The 20,172-nt window shown below is 41.2% G+C and overlaps 1 protein-coding gene across 5 annotated transcripts in view; it reads right to left on the reverse strand.

Annotated features, from left to right (window-relative positions):
- The window catches only part of LOC110501892 (FERM domain-containing protein 4A), a 188,610-nt gene extending 186,275 nt beyond the window's left edge, over nt 1-2,335 (reverse strand). For 2 of the 5 annotated variants that reach the window (XM_090207479.1, XM_090207472.1), the window contains exon 1: nt 1,515-2,269. In XM_090207479.1, coding sequence (XP_090063605.1) covers nt 1,515-1,559 — 45 coding nt within the window. In that variant the 5' untranslated portion in view covers nt 1,560-2,269. Of the gene's footprint in view, nt 1-1,514 lie in introns of all 5 variants that reach the window. The other 3 variants (XM_090207511.1, XM_090207278.1, XM_036955502.2) reach the window with 3 other exon arrangements.
- Nucleotides 2,336-20,172: the final 17,837 nt, after the last annotated feature.

The raw sequence follows: 20,172 nt of genomic DNA on the forward strand, positions 1-20,172 counted from the left end.
AACTGTACATGGCAGTTCTGCATGTAAATAGTTCATTTACATTTTTGGACAAGTGCTCAAAATATTCATGAAACCAACATATCCTCCTGAGTCCTGATGGGCAAGTGGCTTTCAGACTTTAATGTCAATCCCTGCACACACACAAACACACACACGCACGCACTCACGCACGCACTCACACACACACAAACCTCTAAATTGCATGAACATACATTATGATTTCAGATAGGATTGAGCTCTGAACATGACAGTGTGACTATGAATACGAATGAATGAATACGACATATGATTACATCGGATGTAATGAAAACATGTATTACTGAGTTTTGATCAGTTATTAGATAACCACTCTTCATAAATAATACGGAAATAATTACAGTAACATCTTCAATTGATGTGATGTGTTTCTCCACAGAGTCCATGACTGAAGTCACCTTTGAGGTTTATTCATTCATGCATATATTTGAAATACTGTTTGTATGTTTGGACCAGGATGCTAACACTATTTCAAGTCAGTAATTACGACAGAGGTAAAGATATGATGCTAGCTATATTTTGACTTATGTTCCACCTTTCTTCCCCTTTCCATCTTCCACCCCTCCACCCCCTTAACATCCACCCTCACCCCACCCCCCTCCTCCTGTCCAATCCCTGGGCGTGTAACATGGCCTATTGCTATGGCTACAGACAGCTATAACAGGAGGAGATAACAAGTAGTTCAGTGAAGCCCCTCTGGGATGGAGGAAACTGACAAGCACATAGAATTACAATGACTAGAATGGACTATTGCATGTCTAGTGTTTTGGGTCCATTGATTTTATTTCTACTTCTGGCCGGGAAGGCATCTTGAGATGTCACTGTATTTTAAAATGATAAAAATGGCCTATACAAGCTGCTTGTGGTGTTGTGGTGTTATGAGTTTGTGGGTCGTGTGTGTTCTCCCTCTCATGAGAAAAGGTATATTTTCTAAGTCTGGAGAAAGAGAAGACGATTGCCAAAATCAAGCTCTAGCCAATAATGAATGAGAAAAAAAGAATGCACACACACATACACATCAGCAGCACATTCAGCACATCGCCCATCTGGTAACAGTGATATCTGTTCTCTGTGTGATGTCTCATAACCAGCCCACTGCAGAGAGATCCCTGTGAGCACGTGGAGCATTTAGACAAAGCAAGGAAACGTACCCATATTGGGTTGAAGCACAGACATGTTTGATGAAATGGTACATTGTTTGATGATAATATGATATTACATAACTACTGATTTCTTTATGATAGAGGTGGGAGATTTGTGGAGGGTGTATAGTAGTGTACATGGGAGCTCATGCAACATCTCCCATTGTGGGGTGACATCTTGCTTCCTGCTTCAGTGACTGTGTGTGTATATGTGTGGTTGTGCCTGTGTGTGTGTGTGTGTGTGTGTGTGTGTGTGTGTGTGTGTGTGTGTGTGTGTGTGTGTGTGTGTGTGTGTGTGTGTCTGTGTGTAAAAATACCTGGACCTTTCCTACTCACCATAAGCAAACAGACAGCTGATTCGGGCATGAGTTGGACGGCCATGATAGGGTCCTGTAGACTGACTGAAGTTCACCAGGGAAAACGACCAGACGCCTCAACGAGATAGACCTCTCCTCCTCCTCTTCTTCTTCCTCAGAAACCAAGTCTTCACTCAATGAGCACACATCCCTTTGTCCTTACCTTCTGCTTGTTGTTTCTACTTTCCTTTTTCTCAGCAGACTCTCTCCCTCTTCATTCTCACCATGACCCCCTCGAGACCCTCTTCAACTCCTGACGCTGTGGCGAAACCGTTACCTCTCCTTCACTCTTCACTTATTTTTCTTCCTCTCCTTCTGTCTTTCTTGTCTTTGAAGCAGAGAAGACCCCCTCCACTTCAGCTTTGACACGCCCCTCCTGTACAGCCCTCTCCCCCCTGCTGAAACCTCCTGGGATCCCTGTATCTCAGGAGTGTGCCCCCCTCCCTCCTATCCTCCCCTATTTTCTCCCTTAGTTTCTCACAACACAAAGCCTGAGAGGCAGCAATACGCTCCTCTCCTCTTGATCTCTTATTTCGTTCCTCTCCAGTCACCACACGTCTCTGTCTGTCCGTTCTGTCCTGGGACTGTACTGTTTCTGGTCAAGAGAACCCCCTCTCTGGCCACGATATTCCCCCACCTAGAGTGCGCTTTGCTGGGAGAGTAGCAGGAACTCTCCTCCTCTCCTCCACACAGAGACCCAGGATGCTGCAGCAAAGACAGAGCTCACACACACTCACTTATGCTCACGCTGATCCCTGCCTTATAAAGCATGACACGAGGAGAAAGACTGCGAGGGAGAGTGAGGGAGAGCAAGAGTGTGTGAGAGATAGATAGGGAGCTGTAGAGGGAGTCAGCGAGTCACCGGTAAGAGATTTCCATGCCGAGCAGAGAGAGAGAGAGAGAGAGAGAGAGAGAGAGAGAGAGAGAGAGAGAGAGAGAGAGAGAGAGAGAGAGAGAGAGAGAGAGAGCAGACCGCGCCTATCGACAACGGCAGATAGTAGATCAGACGATGCAAAGGAGCATGGGAGTTGGGCAAACACACCTCAGCTCGCTTAATGAATGGGGTGTATACAGCATGTGGTTGTGTGAGTCTGTGGGTGCAAGTGTGTGTGTGTGTTAACACCACTTTAGCCATAGAGTATCAACAAGTAAAATCACCTGTTTTCAGATGTCTTTTAAGAGATGACTGACAGCAGCATGGCAGATAAATAATTCAGATAAAAACACTGTCTCAGCGTGGCTTTTGTTCTCTCTCTGGGGGGGGGGGGGATAAAGAGTGTGGTTACAGTGGTAACAGTGAGAACTGAACACTACAGTATTACTGTCGTCTGTTGCAGCCATGAGTCTCAGACACATCCGTGCTGAACATTTAACAAATGCAACTAGTCCTCTGTGTGTTAATCCTCTCATACATCGATAACCAGTTGTTACAATGACCTTCCATGATACAGATGTCGAATCTTAATTTCAGACAAGATGTATCAACCCCTACAAAAATGTCAATTCAAATTTCCTGTTACTGCAGTATTATTTAACTGGTGTATAAAACGGACTCAATTTAAGATCCTGCATTTGTAGGGGAGAGTGGGGTAAGTTGAGCCAAAGAGTAACTTGAGCCACCCTTGTTTCTAGAGAACCATACACAAAATGTATCATTTGACCAACTATTTTGGGAGAAGTCATCATTTCATGGAGTTTGTCATTTATTGGAGTTTGGTCCAAAAAAACAGATTTTCACCAAATCAAATGAATGTATGGTGTTAGAGACTTCATGATGCTTGCATCTAAACCAAAGTAATGTCAAGATTGTTCTATACATCAATTGGGGTCTCTATAAGCTTCAATATGAGGTCTTAAACCTAGCATGAAAGTGCATCATTGTAGCTGTGTGGGCTAATAGTCTAAATGTTTGTCTTGGGGTATAGAGTGTCAATAGCTATGGGGTAACTTGAAACAATGGTTGAGCCAATGGCAAGCGTTTTCTTCACAGGCGTAATGACAGGCATTGTTGCTGGGATATGAGGCAACAAAAAGGCCAATGTTGAAAACAATTTTTTGTGATTGTATTGAATTGTGTTTGGGAAATAAATATAGACATGGTTTTAAAAAGGTAGTGGTCATATTTAATTCAGTATAGGAATTTGTAGTCGGCTTAACTTACCCTGTCATACAGCACAATTTACCCCATATCTGGGGTAAGTTGTGCCAAGAGACCACTTTTTTGGACAAGCTTTATTTTCAAAACTATAATGTTTAAATTAATTCTGATTCACAACATCCTGAAATATATGTAGACATCTTTGTTAGAAAGAATACTACATTTCCCTTAACAGAGTGATGCTGAACGTAAAAAATGTCTCCACTTCCCCCTACTATACTTTATTTTTTTAATTTGTTGTTATGAGGGAAGTATTCTGAAATATAGTTTACCAAGCTAGCAATTACTACACATTTGAAGTAGCTACACTAAAGCTACCCTTAACTAAAATTACTTTGAAAAAGCAGTTGACTACATTCAAACTACTTTGTGATACAGTGCAGTCGGAAAGTATTGAGACTTTTTCCATATTTTGTTAAGTTACAGCCTTATTATAAAATTGATTAAATGTGTTTCCCCTCCCCTCATCAATCTACACACAATACCCCATAATGACACAGTAAAAACAGGTTTTTAGAAATGTTAGAAAAAACTGAAATATCACATTTACAGAAGTTTTCAGACCATTTACTCAGCACCTTTGGCAGTGATTACAACCTCGAGTCTTCTTGGGTATGACGCTACAAGCTTGGCACACCTGTATTTCTTCTCTGCAGATCCTCGCAAGCTCTGTCAGGTTGGATGGGCAGCGCAGCTGCACGGCTTCTCTCAGGTCTCTCCAGAGCTGTTCGATCGGGTTCAAGTCCAGACTCTGGCTGGGCCACTCAAGGACATTCAGAGACTTGTCTCAAAGCCAGTCCTGTCTTGGCTGTGTGCTTAGGGTCATTGTCCTGTTGGAGGGTGAACCTTTGCCCCAGCCTGAGGTCCGGAGCCGTCTGGAGCAGGTTTTCATCAAGGATCTCTCTGTACTTTGATCCATTCATCTTTCCCTCGATCCTGACTAGTCTCCAACTCCCTGCCGCCGGAATACATCCCCACAACACAATGCTGCTGCCACCATCATGCTTCAGCATAGGGATGGTTCCAGGTTTCCTCCAGATGTGACTCTTGGCATTCAGACCAATGAGTTCAATCTTGGTTTCGTCAGACCAGAGAATCTTGTTTCTCATGATCTGAGAGTCCTTTAGGTGCCTCTTGGCACTGTGTTCTTGGTGACCTTTAATGCTGCAGAAATGTTTTGTCACCCTTCCCCAGATCTGTGCCTTGACACAATCCTGTCTCGGAGCTCTACGGACAATTCCTTCAATCTCATGGCTTGCTTTTTGCTCTGACATGCACTGTCAAAAGTTGTACCTTTCAAAATAATCTCCAATCAATTGAATTTGCCACAGGTGGACTCCAATCAAGTTATAGAAACATCTCAAGAACTATCAATGGAAACAGGATGCACCTGAGCTCAATTTCAAGTCTCACAGTAAATGGTCTGAAAATGTATTTCTAATAAATTTGCAGAAATTTCTAGAACTTGTTTTCACCTCGTCATATTGTGTGTAGATTGATGAAGAAAAAAAATGTTTAATACATTTTATAATAAGACTGTAACGTAACAAAATGTGGAAAAAGTAATTGGTTCTGAATACATTCTGAATACACTGTAAATAACCATACAGTATCTAAATCTGAAATGTCATGGACTACAAATAGTTCACTCTTGAGTCAGATGTTAACAGAATGTGTAATTAGGCCTATTTAAGTAGTGTATACTTCCAGTTCTATACCGCCACCTGGCAAAAAAAGTAATTAACTACTGAAAACACTACCAAGATTGGAATTTAGTTCAGTGGTAACCAAGCTACAGCAAAACTTTTGTTAAATTACTAGTTGAATTACATGTAGTTTACTACTCCCCAACACTGATGGCACTGGTTGTTATATGAGTAATTAGTTTCAGTATAGTTTAGGTCAAATTTTGAAGCAATTATCGGAGTGATTATCAACAGGTTAGAACACCTTCAACTGTCCGGGGTGGGAGGGGCAGCAGGGGGGAAGCCATTCAAAAAATCACATGTACTCCTAAAACTGGTTTTAAAACAGTTCTGTTTGTGACATTAAGATTATATCAGTGACTGTGTGTTTCATATACTTATTTAGGAAAAGTCAAGGATGGGGAGGACATGAGAAAAATATTAAATGTAAATCTCTGCGCTCCTAGTGTTAACCTCCCGCCCTTCTCAGTCACTCTCTCCCCTGTTTTTCTAAAAACAAATTCTCCCCCACCTTCCCTCTCCTTCTCTTCCCTCTTTTGGAGAGAGAGCTAGGAGCAGCAGTATTCTCTCTGGGGGACTAACGTAGTTTTTCCAAACACAGCCACTCCCCCCTCTGTCTTACTGTCTATTTATTTCGCTATCTGTCTCTCTTTCTCTCTCTGCGTGTGTGTGTGTGTGTGTGTGTGTGTGTGTGTATGTGTGTGTGTGTGTGTGTGTGTGTGTGTGTGTGTGTGTGTGTGTGTGTGTGTGTGTGTGTGTGTGTGTGTGCGTGTGCGTGTGCTAATTGGACCTACTGTATTGAGGGCTGCCGAGAGACAACGCCTGATGACATCACAGCTACTGACGGATCACTACGGCAACCACGTGTGACACAACCAGTGAATTAACCAGAAGAAAAGAAAAAAATACATAATATATTTTGTGCAGACTGTACTATGTGGTTCTTTACACTGTATGTGTGTTGTGTTGTACACACACAACCTTCAGTGAATCTTGAGTTTTGTTGATTTGTGGCAATCGTTATAGCACAATCAATATACTTTTGTAAAAGCTATTTTATTTAAGTATCAAAAGCAATAGTAAATGCTACAATATACTTAAGTATCAAAAGCAATAGTAAATGCTACAATATACTTAAGTATCAAAAGAAAAAGTAAATGCTACAATATACTTAAGTATCAAAAGAAAAAGTAAATGCTACAATATACTTAAGTATCAAAAGAAAAAGTAAATGCTACAATATACTTAAGTATCAAAAGCAATAGTAAATGCTATAAATCATTTTAAATTCCTTATAGTAAGCAAACCCGATGGCACAATTAACTTTTTTTAAATGACATATTACTGCCACACTCCAACACTCCAACACTCCATAATATACAAACAAAGAATTTGTGTTTATCGAGTGGACCAGAGGCAATTGGAATGACCACGTGTTCTCTTGATAAGTGTGTGAATTGGACCATTTTCCTGTCCTGCTAAATGCAATGAGTACTTTTGGGTGTCAAGGAAAATATATGGGAGTAAAAACAACATATTTTCTTAAAGAATGTAGTGGAGTAAATGTTGTCAAAAATATTATTAGTAAAGTACAGACACCCCTGAAATTTTTTTCAATAGTACTTCAAGTATTTTTTCTTAGTTACTTTACACCACTGAAACCATGTACAGTGCCTTCAGAAAGCATTCAGACCTGTTGACTTATTCCACATTTTGTTGTTACAGCCTGAATTCAAAAAATGGATTTAAAAACATGAAAATTCTCACCCATCTACACACAATACCCCATAATGACGAAGCGAAAATATGTTTTTAGATCTTTTTGCAAATGTTTTGAAAAATAAATACAGAAATATCTAATTTACGTAAGTAAATTCTACTTTGTAGAATAACTTTTGGCAGTGATTACAGAGTCTTTCTGGGTAACATTTTCCCATTATGCTTTTCAAAATTCTTCAAGCTCTGTCAAATTGGTTGTTGGTCATTGCTAGACAATAATTTCAAGTATTGTCATAGATTTTGAAGTAGATTTAAGTCAAAACTATAACTCGGCCACAGGAACATTCAATGTTTTTTTCAGTGAGCAACTCCAGTATAGATTTGGCCTTGTGTTTTAGGTTATTGTCCTGCTGAAAGATGAATTCATCTCCCAGTGTCTGGTGAAAAGCAGACTGAATTAAGTTTTTCTCTAGGATTTTGCCTGTGCTTAACTCCATTCTGTTTCTTTTTTGTGCTGAAAAACTCCCCCTTCCTTAACTATTACAAGCATACCGATAACATGATGCAGCCAGCAGTGGTACTCAGTAATGTGTTGTATTGTATTTGCCTCAAACATAACACAAAAGTTCATTGCTTTGCCCTATTTCTTGCAGTATTACTTTTGTGCCTTGTTGCAAACAGGATGCAAGTTTTGGAATATTTTTTATTCTGTACAGGCTTCCTTCTTTTCACTCTGTCAACTAAGTTAGTATTGTGGAGTAACTACAATGTTGTTGATCCATCCTCAGTTTTCTGCTATCACAGCCATTAAACTCTGTAACTGTTTTAAAGTCACTATTGGCCTCATGGTGAAATCCCTGAGAGGTGTCCCTCCTCTTCAGCATTTGTGTTAGTAAGGACGCCTGTATCTTTGTAGTGACTGGATGTATTGATACACCGTTCAAAGTGTAATTAATAACTTCACCATGTACAAACGGAATTCACTGTCTGAATTTTTACCAATCTACCAATTGGTGCCATTCTTTGTGAAGCATTGGAAAACTCACTGGCCTTTATGGTTGATTCTGTGTTTGAAATTCCCTGATCGACTGAGGGACCTTACAGATAATTGTATATGTGGGATAGAGAGATGAGTTAGTCATTCAAAAATCATGTTAAACACTATTATTGCAGATTCCATGCTAGATAACTATTATTGCAGATTCCAATGGGATTCCATGCTTGATAATGTATGTGATATCAACAGAGAGGTATATTTTCTGGGTTATATAAATATTAACTGGCTTTCATCAGCCTGCCCACTCAAGAAAAAGCTAACTTTAATAATATCCTGTTGAGGCTAGGGGGCAGTATTTTCACTTTTGGATGAAAGGCGTGCCCAGAGTAAACGGCATCCTACTCTTTCCCAGATGGGAATATATGCATAGTATTATTACTGGTGGTTAGAAAATACTCTGAAGTTTCTAAAACTGTTTGAATTATGTCTGTGAGTAAAACAGAACTCATATGGCAGACAAAAACCTGAGAAAAAATCCAAACAGGAAGTGAGAACTCAACATAGAAAACAGTGCCATTGGATGTCCATGTTAGATATGGATGAGCATGCACTTCCTAGGGCTTCCACAAGATGTCACCGTCTTTAGATTCTGGTTGTATGATTCTACTATGAAGGAGGGGCTCATAATAGCTCTTTGTGTGGGTGGTCTGGTAGAAAGCCTCGGTCTCATTACGCACGGTCACGAGAGAGTGTCCTACCGTTCCTATGCGTTTCTTCAGACAATGAAATTCTCCGGTTGGAACCTTATTGCTGATTAATGTTTAAAACATCCTAAATATGGAGAAGGAGTATGAACATAGGCGGTTTCCGCCTTCGGATAGATTCTGAATGGCACAACACTCAAAACAGATGTTAACGCTCACACAGAGGTCTCCTGAAGAGGAGACCTTACAGTATATCATAACACAATTTATTAACCCTTTAAAATGTATGAGGTCTTGGGTTAAATTATATAAGATATGTATGTTCATGAATGTTTAATATTACGATTATTTACTTGAATTGCGCGCCCTCCAATTTCACCAGATGTTGTCGGCTGATGTCCTGCTAGCGGGACGCCTATACCTATTAACGCCTTCATTCCCCCCTTTGAGACCACCAGGCTTCAACAAAAGCGAAGTAACTCAAGCATAGTGATTATAAGAATCATCAAATCATCAAAAGGTGCATTAGATTGCAAGCAATCCTCAGGAGATTGAGGATAGAAATAAGGGTCTAGGGGATGAGGAACATGAAGCATTAACATGCCTGGCATAGCCATATGAAGTACACATTTGCCAGCTGCACAGATGCACAAATGCAAATTAACAAAACGATCAGTGGGAGCAGTAATGGAACCAAAATGGAAAACAATTTAAATATTTCCTGGTTTATCTTTCAGCCACCCAAACGGGAACCAGGAATCTTCTCCTGTGGGGGTGTAGGTATCAGCCAACTGTGTCCCAGATGCTCTGTCCCAGATGCTAATATATGCTAATATATGCATATTATTATTCGTATTGGATAGAAAACACTCTGAAGTTTCTAAAACTGTTTGAATGATGTCTGTGAGTATAACAGAACTCATATGTCAGGCAGAAACATGAGAAGAAATCCAAACAGGAAGTGAGAAATCGATTTTCAAAACATTGTCTATTGAAATCCCAGTGAGATATGAATGAGGATGTACTTCCTAGGGCTTCCACTAGATGTCACCATCTTTAGAAACTGATTTGAGGATTCTACTATAAAGGAGGGGCTCATAATAGCTCTTTGAGTGAGTGGTCTGGCAGAGAGCCTCGGTCTCATGACAGAGTTTGCTCTCATTCCAATGCTTCAGACAATGAAATTCTCTGGTTGGAACCTTGATTTAAATTTTTTTAACTAGGCAAGTACATTAAGAACAAATTCTTATTTTCAATGACAGCCTAGGAACAGTGGGTTAACTGCCTATACAGGGGCAGAATGACAGATTTGTACCTTGTCAGCTCAGGGATTTGAACATGCAACCTTTCGGCTGCTAGTCCAACACTCTAACCACTAGGCTACCCTGCCGCGGCTCATGAAGATGGATTACTGGGCTGAATACGCTAACAACAAGTGGCTAAATGATGGGCTTTATGGAACTTTATGGAACAAATCAGTCATTTATTGTCGAACTGGGATTCCTGGGAGTGCCTTCTGATGAAGATCATCAAAGGTAAGTGAATATTTATAGTGTTTTTTTCTAGCTTCTGTTGACGCCAAAATGGTGGATATTCCTCTGGCTGTTTTGGGTTCTGAGCGCCGTTCTCAGATTATGCTTTTTCCGTAAAGTTGTTTTGAAATCTGACACAGCGGTTGAATAGAGGATAAGTCTACCTTTAATTCTGTGAATAACACTTGCATCGTTTATCAATGTTTATTATGAGTATTTCTGCAAAATCACCGGATGTTTTGGAATCAAAACATCACTGCACGTAACGCGGCAATGTAAACTGAGATTTTTTGATATAAATATGCACATTATCAAACAAAACATACATGTATTGTGTAACATGATATCCTATGAGTGTCATCTGATGAAGATCATCAAAGGTTAGTGATTAATTTGATCTATATTTCTGCTTTTTGTGACTCCAATCTTTGGATGGAAAATGGCTGTGTGTGTTTATGTGACTTGACTCTGACCTAACATAATCATATGTTGTGCTTTAGCTGTAAATCATTTTTGAAATCGGACACGATGTGTAGATTAACAACATTGTTTATTTTTCATTTGCTGTATTGGACTTGTTAATATGTGAAAGTTACATACATCTAAAAAATATTCCATCCTAATAAAGAGGAATATGTACGCTCACCACGCTGCGCTTTGGTCCAATTCATTCGACGGCCATGACAGAACCTCCCACCACAAATGGACAAGCGTGGTAAGGAGGAATGGACGTGGGAGGACATTTTGAATGGCAAGGGATCCTGGACATGGGAGGAGATTCTGGCCAGAAAGGATAGCCTGCCGTGGGAGCAGGTAGAAGCAGAGAGGAAGGCGAAAGCAGCTGGTAAAGGGGCCCAGCGTTATGAGGGACCACGGCTAGCAAGGAAGGGTGGAGGCACACAGGGAGTTTGGCTGAGTCAGGTTGGAGACCTGAGCCAACTCCCCGTGCTTACCCTGGCGAGCGTCGTACTGGTCAGGCACCGTGTTATGCGGTGGAGCGCACGGTCTCTCCAGTGCACGTTCACAGCCCGGTGCGCTACATCCCAGCTCCCCGCATCTGCCGGGCTAGGGTGAGCATCCAGCCTGGAAGGATGGTGCCGGCTCAGCGCGCCTGGTCTCCAGTGCGTCTCTTCGGCCCAGGATATCCTGCGCCAGCTCTGCGCACTGTGTCTCCAGTACATCTGCACAGCCCAGTGCGTCCTGTGCCAGGGCCCCGCATTTGCAGGGCGAAGATAACCACCCAGCCAGGATGAGTTGTGCAGGCTCTAAGCTCAAGACCTCCAGTGCGCCTCCACGGCCCAGTGTATCCGGTGCCTCGGCCAAGGACGAAGCCACCTGTAGGTCTTCCCAGTCTGGTGAGTCCTATGCCTGCTCCCAGAGCCAGGCCTCCTGTGTGTCTCTCCACTCCAGCGATGATCCATGGCAAGAAGCCCTCAGTGATAATCCATGGCACGAAGCCTCCAGTGATGATCCATGGCAAGAAGCCTCCAGTAATGATCCATGGCAAGAAGCCTCCAGTGATGATCCATGGCATGGGTGTGATTTGGGGTGGGCATTCTATGTTTTGTTTTTCTATGATTTTGTATTTCTATGTTTTGGCCGGGTATGGTTCTCAATCAGGGACAGCTGTCTATCGTTGTCTCTGATTGGGAACCATACTTAGGTAGCACTTTTCCCTCCTTTCTTTGTGGGAAGTTAACTTTGTTTGTGGCACATAGCCCTTAAGCTTCACGGTTGTTTTTGTATTGTTTATTGTTTCTGTCGGCGTAATCCTAATAAAAAGGAATATGTACGCTCACCACTCTGAGCTTTGGTCCTATTCATTCGACGGCCATGACAAGCGAAGCCATTATCTGCCATTGCTAGTTCCACACGGTTACTGCGGTGCGCTGTGGAGTTATGCTTTGCCTCCAATATTAGCCTCCAATTTGAGTTTGGCCTAAATAACAGCAACCATCCCACCCATTAGGCAATTGCAGGTAGCCATTTTCACCGCAAACCCGAGTAAGCACATTAGGAGCCCCCAATCCAGACCCTATAACGGATATGGGTATTCCAATTATAGAGTCAGAGAAGGTTAATGCATGATTTATATCAAGGGAGGGTTTGGTTGTTGGTGGCCCACCGCGTAACTCCTACAGTTGTCTGAAAGGCCCATGGTAATACTACCTCTACAAAGACAAAGTTGGGGTTCAGTAACAGGTCTCAAATTATTCAAGACAGCTTCTATCTTGTTATTTCCAATTGCCAAAGGCAGTGGATGAACGGGATATTTAGGACATTCAATAGCAAAGGAGACATTATATAACTTAGAGGCATACTTACTACTTACTAGAAGGTTAATGCATGATTTATATCAAGGCGGGGTTTGGTTGTTGGTGGCCCACCGCGTAACTCCTACAGTTGTCTGAAAGGCCCATGGTAATACTACCTCTACAAAGACAAAGTTGGGGTTCAGTAACAGGTCTCAAATTATTCAAGACAGCTTCTATCTTGTTATTTCCAATTGCCAAAGGCAGTGGATGAACGGGATATTTAGGACATTCAATAGCAAAGGAGACATTATATAACTTAGAGGCATACTTACTACCCCTAAACATAAGGGCGGGTCCTAGACTAAGGCTCTGGATGGACCCATTACTGGGGGCGTATATTTCTCATTCGGGCACATGGATTGGTAAGCTGACCAGAACCCTTATGAGAGCCAATAGTATGGTTAATCGTGGTGGAATACTCTTTGAGAGACATATAATTGGACGCACCTAGGTTGATTCCTTCCATCTTATTCCCAGATAGCCTATCCAGGTATGATTAACTTGTTGAAGGATGTATGAGAGGACTCTGCATGCGGTAGGCGTACTTAGCAATGGGACTACATTTGATCCAAACAATTCACTCTGACTACATACGAACCACTAGGCGTGGCTTGTCGGCTCAGGTTTCTGGACCATTTCTACCCATTGGTTACTGGTTTTCAATTGATTCCCTTGGATATCTATCCCCCCAACAGAGGCTGCTGGTGGATAATAAGAAGTATCAAAACATGTACCTCAAAGGTTTACCCCAAGTTTTGATTTGAACAATGTGACCATAGTGGTCATGTGTAACAACATCTGGGTCTGGGTGTGCACTCTTATCTGTTATGATGGCTGGGACGTCTCCTGGCAGTGTGATAGGTGGTGCCACCTCTGACACTCCTGGACCTTCACTGCTGTGGGTGTCCCTGCGATGACCTGGTATGGACCCATTCATCTGGGGTGGTTCCACTTCCTTTTGTGGACCTTCAGCTTGATCCATTCTCCAACATCAACAGGTAGGTTGTCTGGGTCACCCTGTTTTGGAACTTCCTGGGCTTTCCTGTATTGGGAATACAAAGACCTAACAGCATGGGTTAGTTCCTTCATATATTTGCTCAAATCATCATAATGTGCAGTCAGGTCAGTCAATTTTGTAGTCATTGGTCTGTGTAAAGGAACGTTCATTGGATGGCCAGTTAAGAGCTCATGTGGGTTAAGCCCTGTCCTGCAGTTTATGCTACCAGAGAGAGTACCAGCTGGTGGAGGATACTAGTAAAGTCTTGACTATACAACCAAAGACAGTACAGTATAACCCCTTGTTTTTGTTGACACAAAACCACCTCCATACTCCCATTGATTTCTGTGGGTTACCTTCAAATGAGATAAAAACGGAGGACAATAGGCTAAACCGGTCGGATGTTTTTGTGAGAAGACCATTTTCGGGATGCCTTACGGTCTGACAAATACAACTGTAGCTCAACCAGGTGAATGCTTTGGATTGAGACACAGCCCATTAAAACAAACTGATATCTCTAAACTGACATATTTTTATGAGGATTCTTTTGTTATGTTTCTTAGATTGACGCTCAAATCTAGGTTGTGCCTTTAGATGAAAAAATAAATAAAAATGTTCACGTCTCTCAAGGACTTCTCGAACCCCAAACAGCCCACCCCGGCCTGGTCTGCTTGGTCTGTTTAACAAGAGTTCTTGGAAGTCTCACGATGTTGCGCCTCTGGGTTTAGAAACTCTATGGTACAACTGTAACTCCAACCCCTTTGACTCCACCCACTAACAAACAGTAGGTGTTGGAAACAAGAATTTATAGACTGAAGTGATTTTAGAAACAAGTGAGCTACGGGGAACATCATCTCTCAGACACAGTCACAGGTATATGGTAAGTACTTCAGAGTATAATGGTTTTGACCCTTGCCTGTCCTGACTCCGAGCCCGCCTGCCTGACCACACTGCCTGCCCCTGACCCTGCCTGCCGACCTGTACCTTTGCCCCCCTCTGGATTACCGACCTCTGCCATTACCCTGACCCTGAGCCTGCCCGCCACCCGGTACTGTTGCCCCACCTCTGGTTCACTGACCCCTGCCTGCCTTGACCTGTCTATTGCCTGACCCTGTTGGAATATTAAACGTTTGTGTATTCGACGTGGTCTGCATCTGGGTCTTACCTTCATATCTGATAATTACAGTGCCTTGCGAAAGTATTCGGCCCCCTTGAACTTTGCGACCTTTTGCCACATTTCAGGCTTCAAACATAAAGATATCAAACTGTATTTTTTTGTGAAGAATCAACAACAAGTGGGACACAATCATGAAGTGGAATGACATTTATTGGATATTTCAAACTTTTTTAACAAATCAAAAACTGAAAAATTGGGCGTGCAAAATTATTCAGCCCCCTTAAGTTGATACTTTGTAGCGCCACCTTTTGCTGCGATTACAGCTGTAAGTCGCTTGGGGTATGTCTCTATCAGTTTTGCACATCGAGAGACTGACATTTTTTCCCATTCTTCCTTGCAAAACAGCTCGAGCTCAGTGAGGTTGGATGGAGAGCATTTGTGAACAGCAGTTTTCAGTTCTTTCCACAAATTCTCGATTGGATTCAGGTCTGGACTTTGACTTGGCCATTCTAACACCTGGATATGTTTATTTTTGACCCATTCCATTGTAGATTTTGCTTTATGTTTTGGATCATTGTCTTGTTGGAAGACAAATCTCCGTCCCAGTCTCAGGTCTTTTGCAGACTCCATCAGGTTTTCTTCCAGAATGGTCCTGTATTTGGCTCCATCCATCTTCCCATCAATTTTAACCATCTTCCCTGTCCCTGCTGAAGAAAAGCAGGCCCAAACCATGATGCTGCCACCACCATGTTTGACAGTGGGGATGGTGTGTTCAGCTGTGTTGCTTTTACGCCAAACATAACGTTTTGCATTGTTGCCAAAAAGTTCAATTTTGGTTTCATCTGACCAGAGCACCTTCTTCCACATGTTTGGTGTGTCTCCCAGGTGGCTTGTGGCAAACTTTAAACAACACTTTTTATGGATATCTTTAAGAAATGGCTTTCTTCTTGCCACTCTTCCATAAAGGCCAGATTTGTGCAATATACGACTGATTGTTGTCCTATGGACAGAGTCTCCCACCTCAGCTGTAGATCTCTGCAGTTCATCCAGAGTGATCATGGGCCTCTCTGATCAGTCTTCTCCTTGTATGAGCTGAAGGTTTAGAGGGACGGCCAGGTCTTGGTAGATTTGCAGTGGTCTGATACTCCTTCCATTTCAATATTATCGCTTGCACAGTGCTCCTTGGGATGTTTAAAGCTTGGGAAATCTTTTTGTATCCAAATCCGGCTTTAAACTTCTTCACAACAGTATCTCGGACCTGCCTGGTGTGTTCCTTGTTCTTCATGATGCTCTCTGCGCTTTTAACGGACCTCTGAGACTATCACAGTGCAGGTGCGTTCATACAGAGACTTGATTACACACAGGTGGATTGTATTTATCATCATTAGTCATTTAGGTCAACATTGGATCATTCAGAGATCCTCACTGAACTTCTGGAGAGAGTTTGCTGCACTGAAAGTAAAGGGGCTGAATCATTTTGCACGCCCAATTTTTCAGTTTTTGATTTGTTAAAAAAGTTTGAAATATCCAATAAATGTCGTTCCACTTCATGATTGTGTCCCACTTGTTGTTGATTCTTCACAAAAAAATACAGTTTTATATCTTTATGTTTGAAGCCTGAAATGTGGCAAACGGTCGCAAAGTTCAAGGGGGCCGAATACTTTCGCAAGGCACTGTATATTAGTATTATTTTTAGATAAGATTTCTGAAAACCTTTCTACAGCATTCTGCCCATGTATCACATGTATGTATACATTTTAAACATTTTATTATGGCCCAATAGTAAAGTGTCAGCCATGTGGTAAGTGTAAAGGCGCTCTGCATTCTCTCGAAAAGCACTTTGTAAACACAAATCATCACTATTTTGTATACATTGTTACTGTCTTCTCTCAGTTTAGAGACCATTACAGTTAAATAAAGGTTAAATAAAAATACAGACCTGTACATAAAAAAACAAACGTGTAGTCCTGTAGTAACTCCTGTCACCACCAGATGGCCCTAATTTATCTGATTATTTACATTGGAAAATAATTTCCAGTTATCCAAAGACATGCCTTCGTAAGTGTGATTGTTTTCACCTGAGAATAGAACCGTTGTATTTGTTGAAGCCTGCAAACCTGACACTAAGCTGTGTAATGAATGCTGTTGTAAGAGTTTGTATATCTCTATCTGTCTACAACAACAGTTCGCTCAAAGCCACAGCTCCCTATTTCATTGGTTACAGGCTTGTCTTACACTAACAGCTGATTATGGAAACCTGGGCCCGTCTCCGAAAAGCATCTCAAAAAATGTCCAAGGAATCCTTTTTGAAGACCGTTTTAAGACTGCAAAAAGTCCCAGCTCAGAGTAGGTTTCAGGATGACGTTAAGATACTGCCCACAGTCAAATCATAAAAGTTTATCTCTGTTGGTAATCACAACCGTTTGAGGTACCACTAAGGAAAGATAGTGATGAAGCTCATAGACATTGTTGCAAATGATGGGGAATAACCAATTGCAAATCGCCAGCTGTGAACTCTATAGCACGCTTCAGACAACCACAGTGAATGCCACTGTACATCAAACGTTGCAACATTGAAACAATCAATATAATTTTGGCTTGAAAATATCACTTTGCCTAGCCTACTCTTAATTATTGCCTAATATCTTGGCATGCCATGCATAACCTTTTTTTTATCCAATTTGGATGGTTGTTAAAAAAAGCAGAACTTGTACAATATTACTGCTATATCAACACACTTGTCGTCCCTCCTGTTTAACAACTCTAATGTTGCACACAATGTTTGAAAGGTTCATTGTCATGGGAAGAGAAATCTGAATTTGATATTCAGAAAAATCTGAATATAAAAAAATATATTAATAAAAATAAATGTTTTTTTTCTTTCAAAAGGCCTTTACTACTCAGGGCTTGTCCTGGCCGTTCTGCTGTCCTGGTCAATACAAATATATTGCAACCTCCCCAAAACTAGAATGAAATTTAATAGTAACTAGAAATCGAAAGTATGTATTTTACAGATGTTGAAGTTAGGTTCAATTTAGGTTCTGAATGAAAGGTGAAAATACATATTTTCCAGATGTTGAAATCATGCAAAAATCTGTTTTGGTTCGGACTGGACCAAAAATCTTTGTCTGTGGACGTTGAAATGAAGACTGGTCTGGACTGCACAAAAAAAGACTACTAGTCCAGACAAGACCAAAAAATCACATCCAAAAGACGTCGGCCTGCAATATAATTTTATGAAAGCCCGTCCATGTGTCAGGCCCACCGTTTGTAGAACTGGCTGTTGAATTGGCTTTATTTATCCGGATTCCTGTAACTAATCAATTTGGGTAATTAAGGTCTGAATATCAGCTACCGAACTTTATCAGGAGTTAGACATGCGTAAGTATTTCATTTTTCATTATGATCAGCTCGTCAAAAATGTACAGCTACAAACTTGAAACCACTGATCATGACAATGAGGTGAAACCACTGATCATGACAATGAGGTGAAACCACTGATCATGACAATGAGGTGAAACCACTGATCATGACAATGAGGTGAAACCACTGATCATGACAATGAGGTGAAACCACTGATCATGACAATGAGGTGAAACCACTGATCATGACAATGAGGTGAAACCACTGATCATGACAATGAGGTGAAACCACTGATCATGACAATTTAACCCGAGGGGTGAAACTCTTGGACAGCAGTTGTGAGAAGCCGTTCAATATTGTCCATTTTACTTTGACACGTCCTGTTTTTAGGATATGTTGTTTGATTACATGTCAGCGAATGTCTTTGTTTGATTGGGTACCATTTAGGTGAGGCTATTTGATTGGAAAAATCTGCATGATGTAAAAAGTGTTTGTCTGATGCATTGTCATCCATTTGATCTCCAGCCTGTAGTTTACAGAAAAGGCCACATACTCTTTCTACCACATCCTACATAGGCTATGATTTATGCTGTATTCTTTTTTTACGGAACATTGGTGGAGCGCTGCAGTGATGCATCTCTCCAACAGCACCCCGGAGAGGGGCACTGGGAATGGACAAGCAAAATATTTTGCACCCCTGCCTTTGACAAAGCACTGCTTATCACACAGCGGCATCAGCACTCACCTAAAAAGCCCATATGCCACTGGTTGAGAGAACTTATTGTTTTGGGACAGAATTTATTTTATGTGAGGTTTTATGTGTTTGTTTTATGTGTTGTTGTAGGTGCGTCTAGGTCAGTTTAGCTCAGAAAATGCTACCCTCTTCAATCTGCCGCCATAGACGACCATGTAGTACTGCCTAATGAGTGGACAGCTATGCCTGTATTAGTGGACTGATATAGCCCTCTGCAGGCCTGGATTTTTCCCCCCACAAAAGTAGTGCACTGGGCTTTTACTACTCCTGAGAAATACTTTTTCTCCCAAATTAGCAGCACCCCCAACCCCAGACATCTTCCCGCGGCTATGGAAGGGTCTATCATTTTCATCTAACACAATCAAAGTTACCATACCCATTAAGCACAATGACGTTGAAAAGACGTCTCTTCTAAGTATTTTCCAGACGTTGATGTCGGGTGCACTGTAGGTGCTGAATGAAAGGATGTTAAAAATATCGATGTTAAAAATACATATTTTCCGGCTGTTGAAAACACCTATTTTCACCTTTCATTCAGCACCTAAAATGCAAATAATGTCAACATTTTGGGACAAAGTAGCCCCCCTATTTACACAAATTATTTCAGTTATATTAAAACCAGTAAAATCTGGAGAGTCCCCTGCTAATTATAGTCCCATAAATGTAATAAATTGTGACAATAAAATAACAAAGCTTACCAGACTTGATACATATCAATCAAACAGGGTTTATAAAAATAGACACTTACAAATACAATAACATTTTTCAGTTTAATGCAATACAAATTAAATATAGATTTATCAATAATGGCTGTTGATGCCGAAAAGTCTTGAATGGCCTTTTCTATTCAACATTTTGGAAGCTTTCAACTTTCCAGCTGAAATAATACATTTAATACAAATATTGTATAAATGTCCTAAAGCAAAAATATACACAAATAGTACATTATCTGATGAAATTGCTTTTGAAAGTATCATGACACAAGGCAAGAGGAGGCAGATGGATGGAGTCTTACAATGTTTATTAATCCAAAAGGAGAAGGTAAGAGAATATTCGTGGACAGGCAAAAGGTCAAAACCAAATCAGAGTCCATGAGATACTTAGATACATAGTGGCAGGCTCGTGGTCAAGGCAGGCAGAATGGTCAGGCAGGCGGGTACAGAGTCCAGAAACAGGCAAGGGTCAAAACCGGGAAGACTAGAAAAAGGAGAATAGCAAAAAGCAGGAGAATGGGAAAAACATACAAGACTAACTGACACGGAGAGACAGGAAACAC

The sequence above is a fragment of the Oncorhynchus mykiss genome, chromosome 2 (genome assembly GCF_057628025.1).
Source record: "Oncorhynchus mykiss isolate SJ-2025 chromosome 2, ASM5762802v1, whole genome shotgun sequence".
In the NCBI taxonomy this organism is placed as follows: Eukaryota; Metazoa; Chordata; class Actinopteri; order Salmoniformes; family Salmonidae; genus Oncorhynchus; species Oncorhynchus mykiss.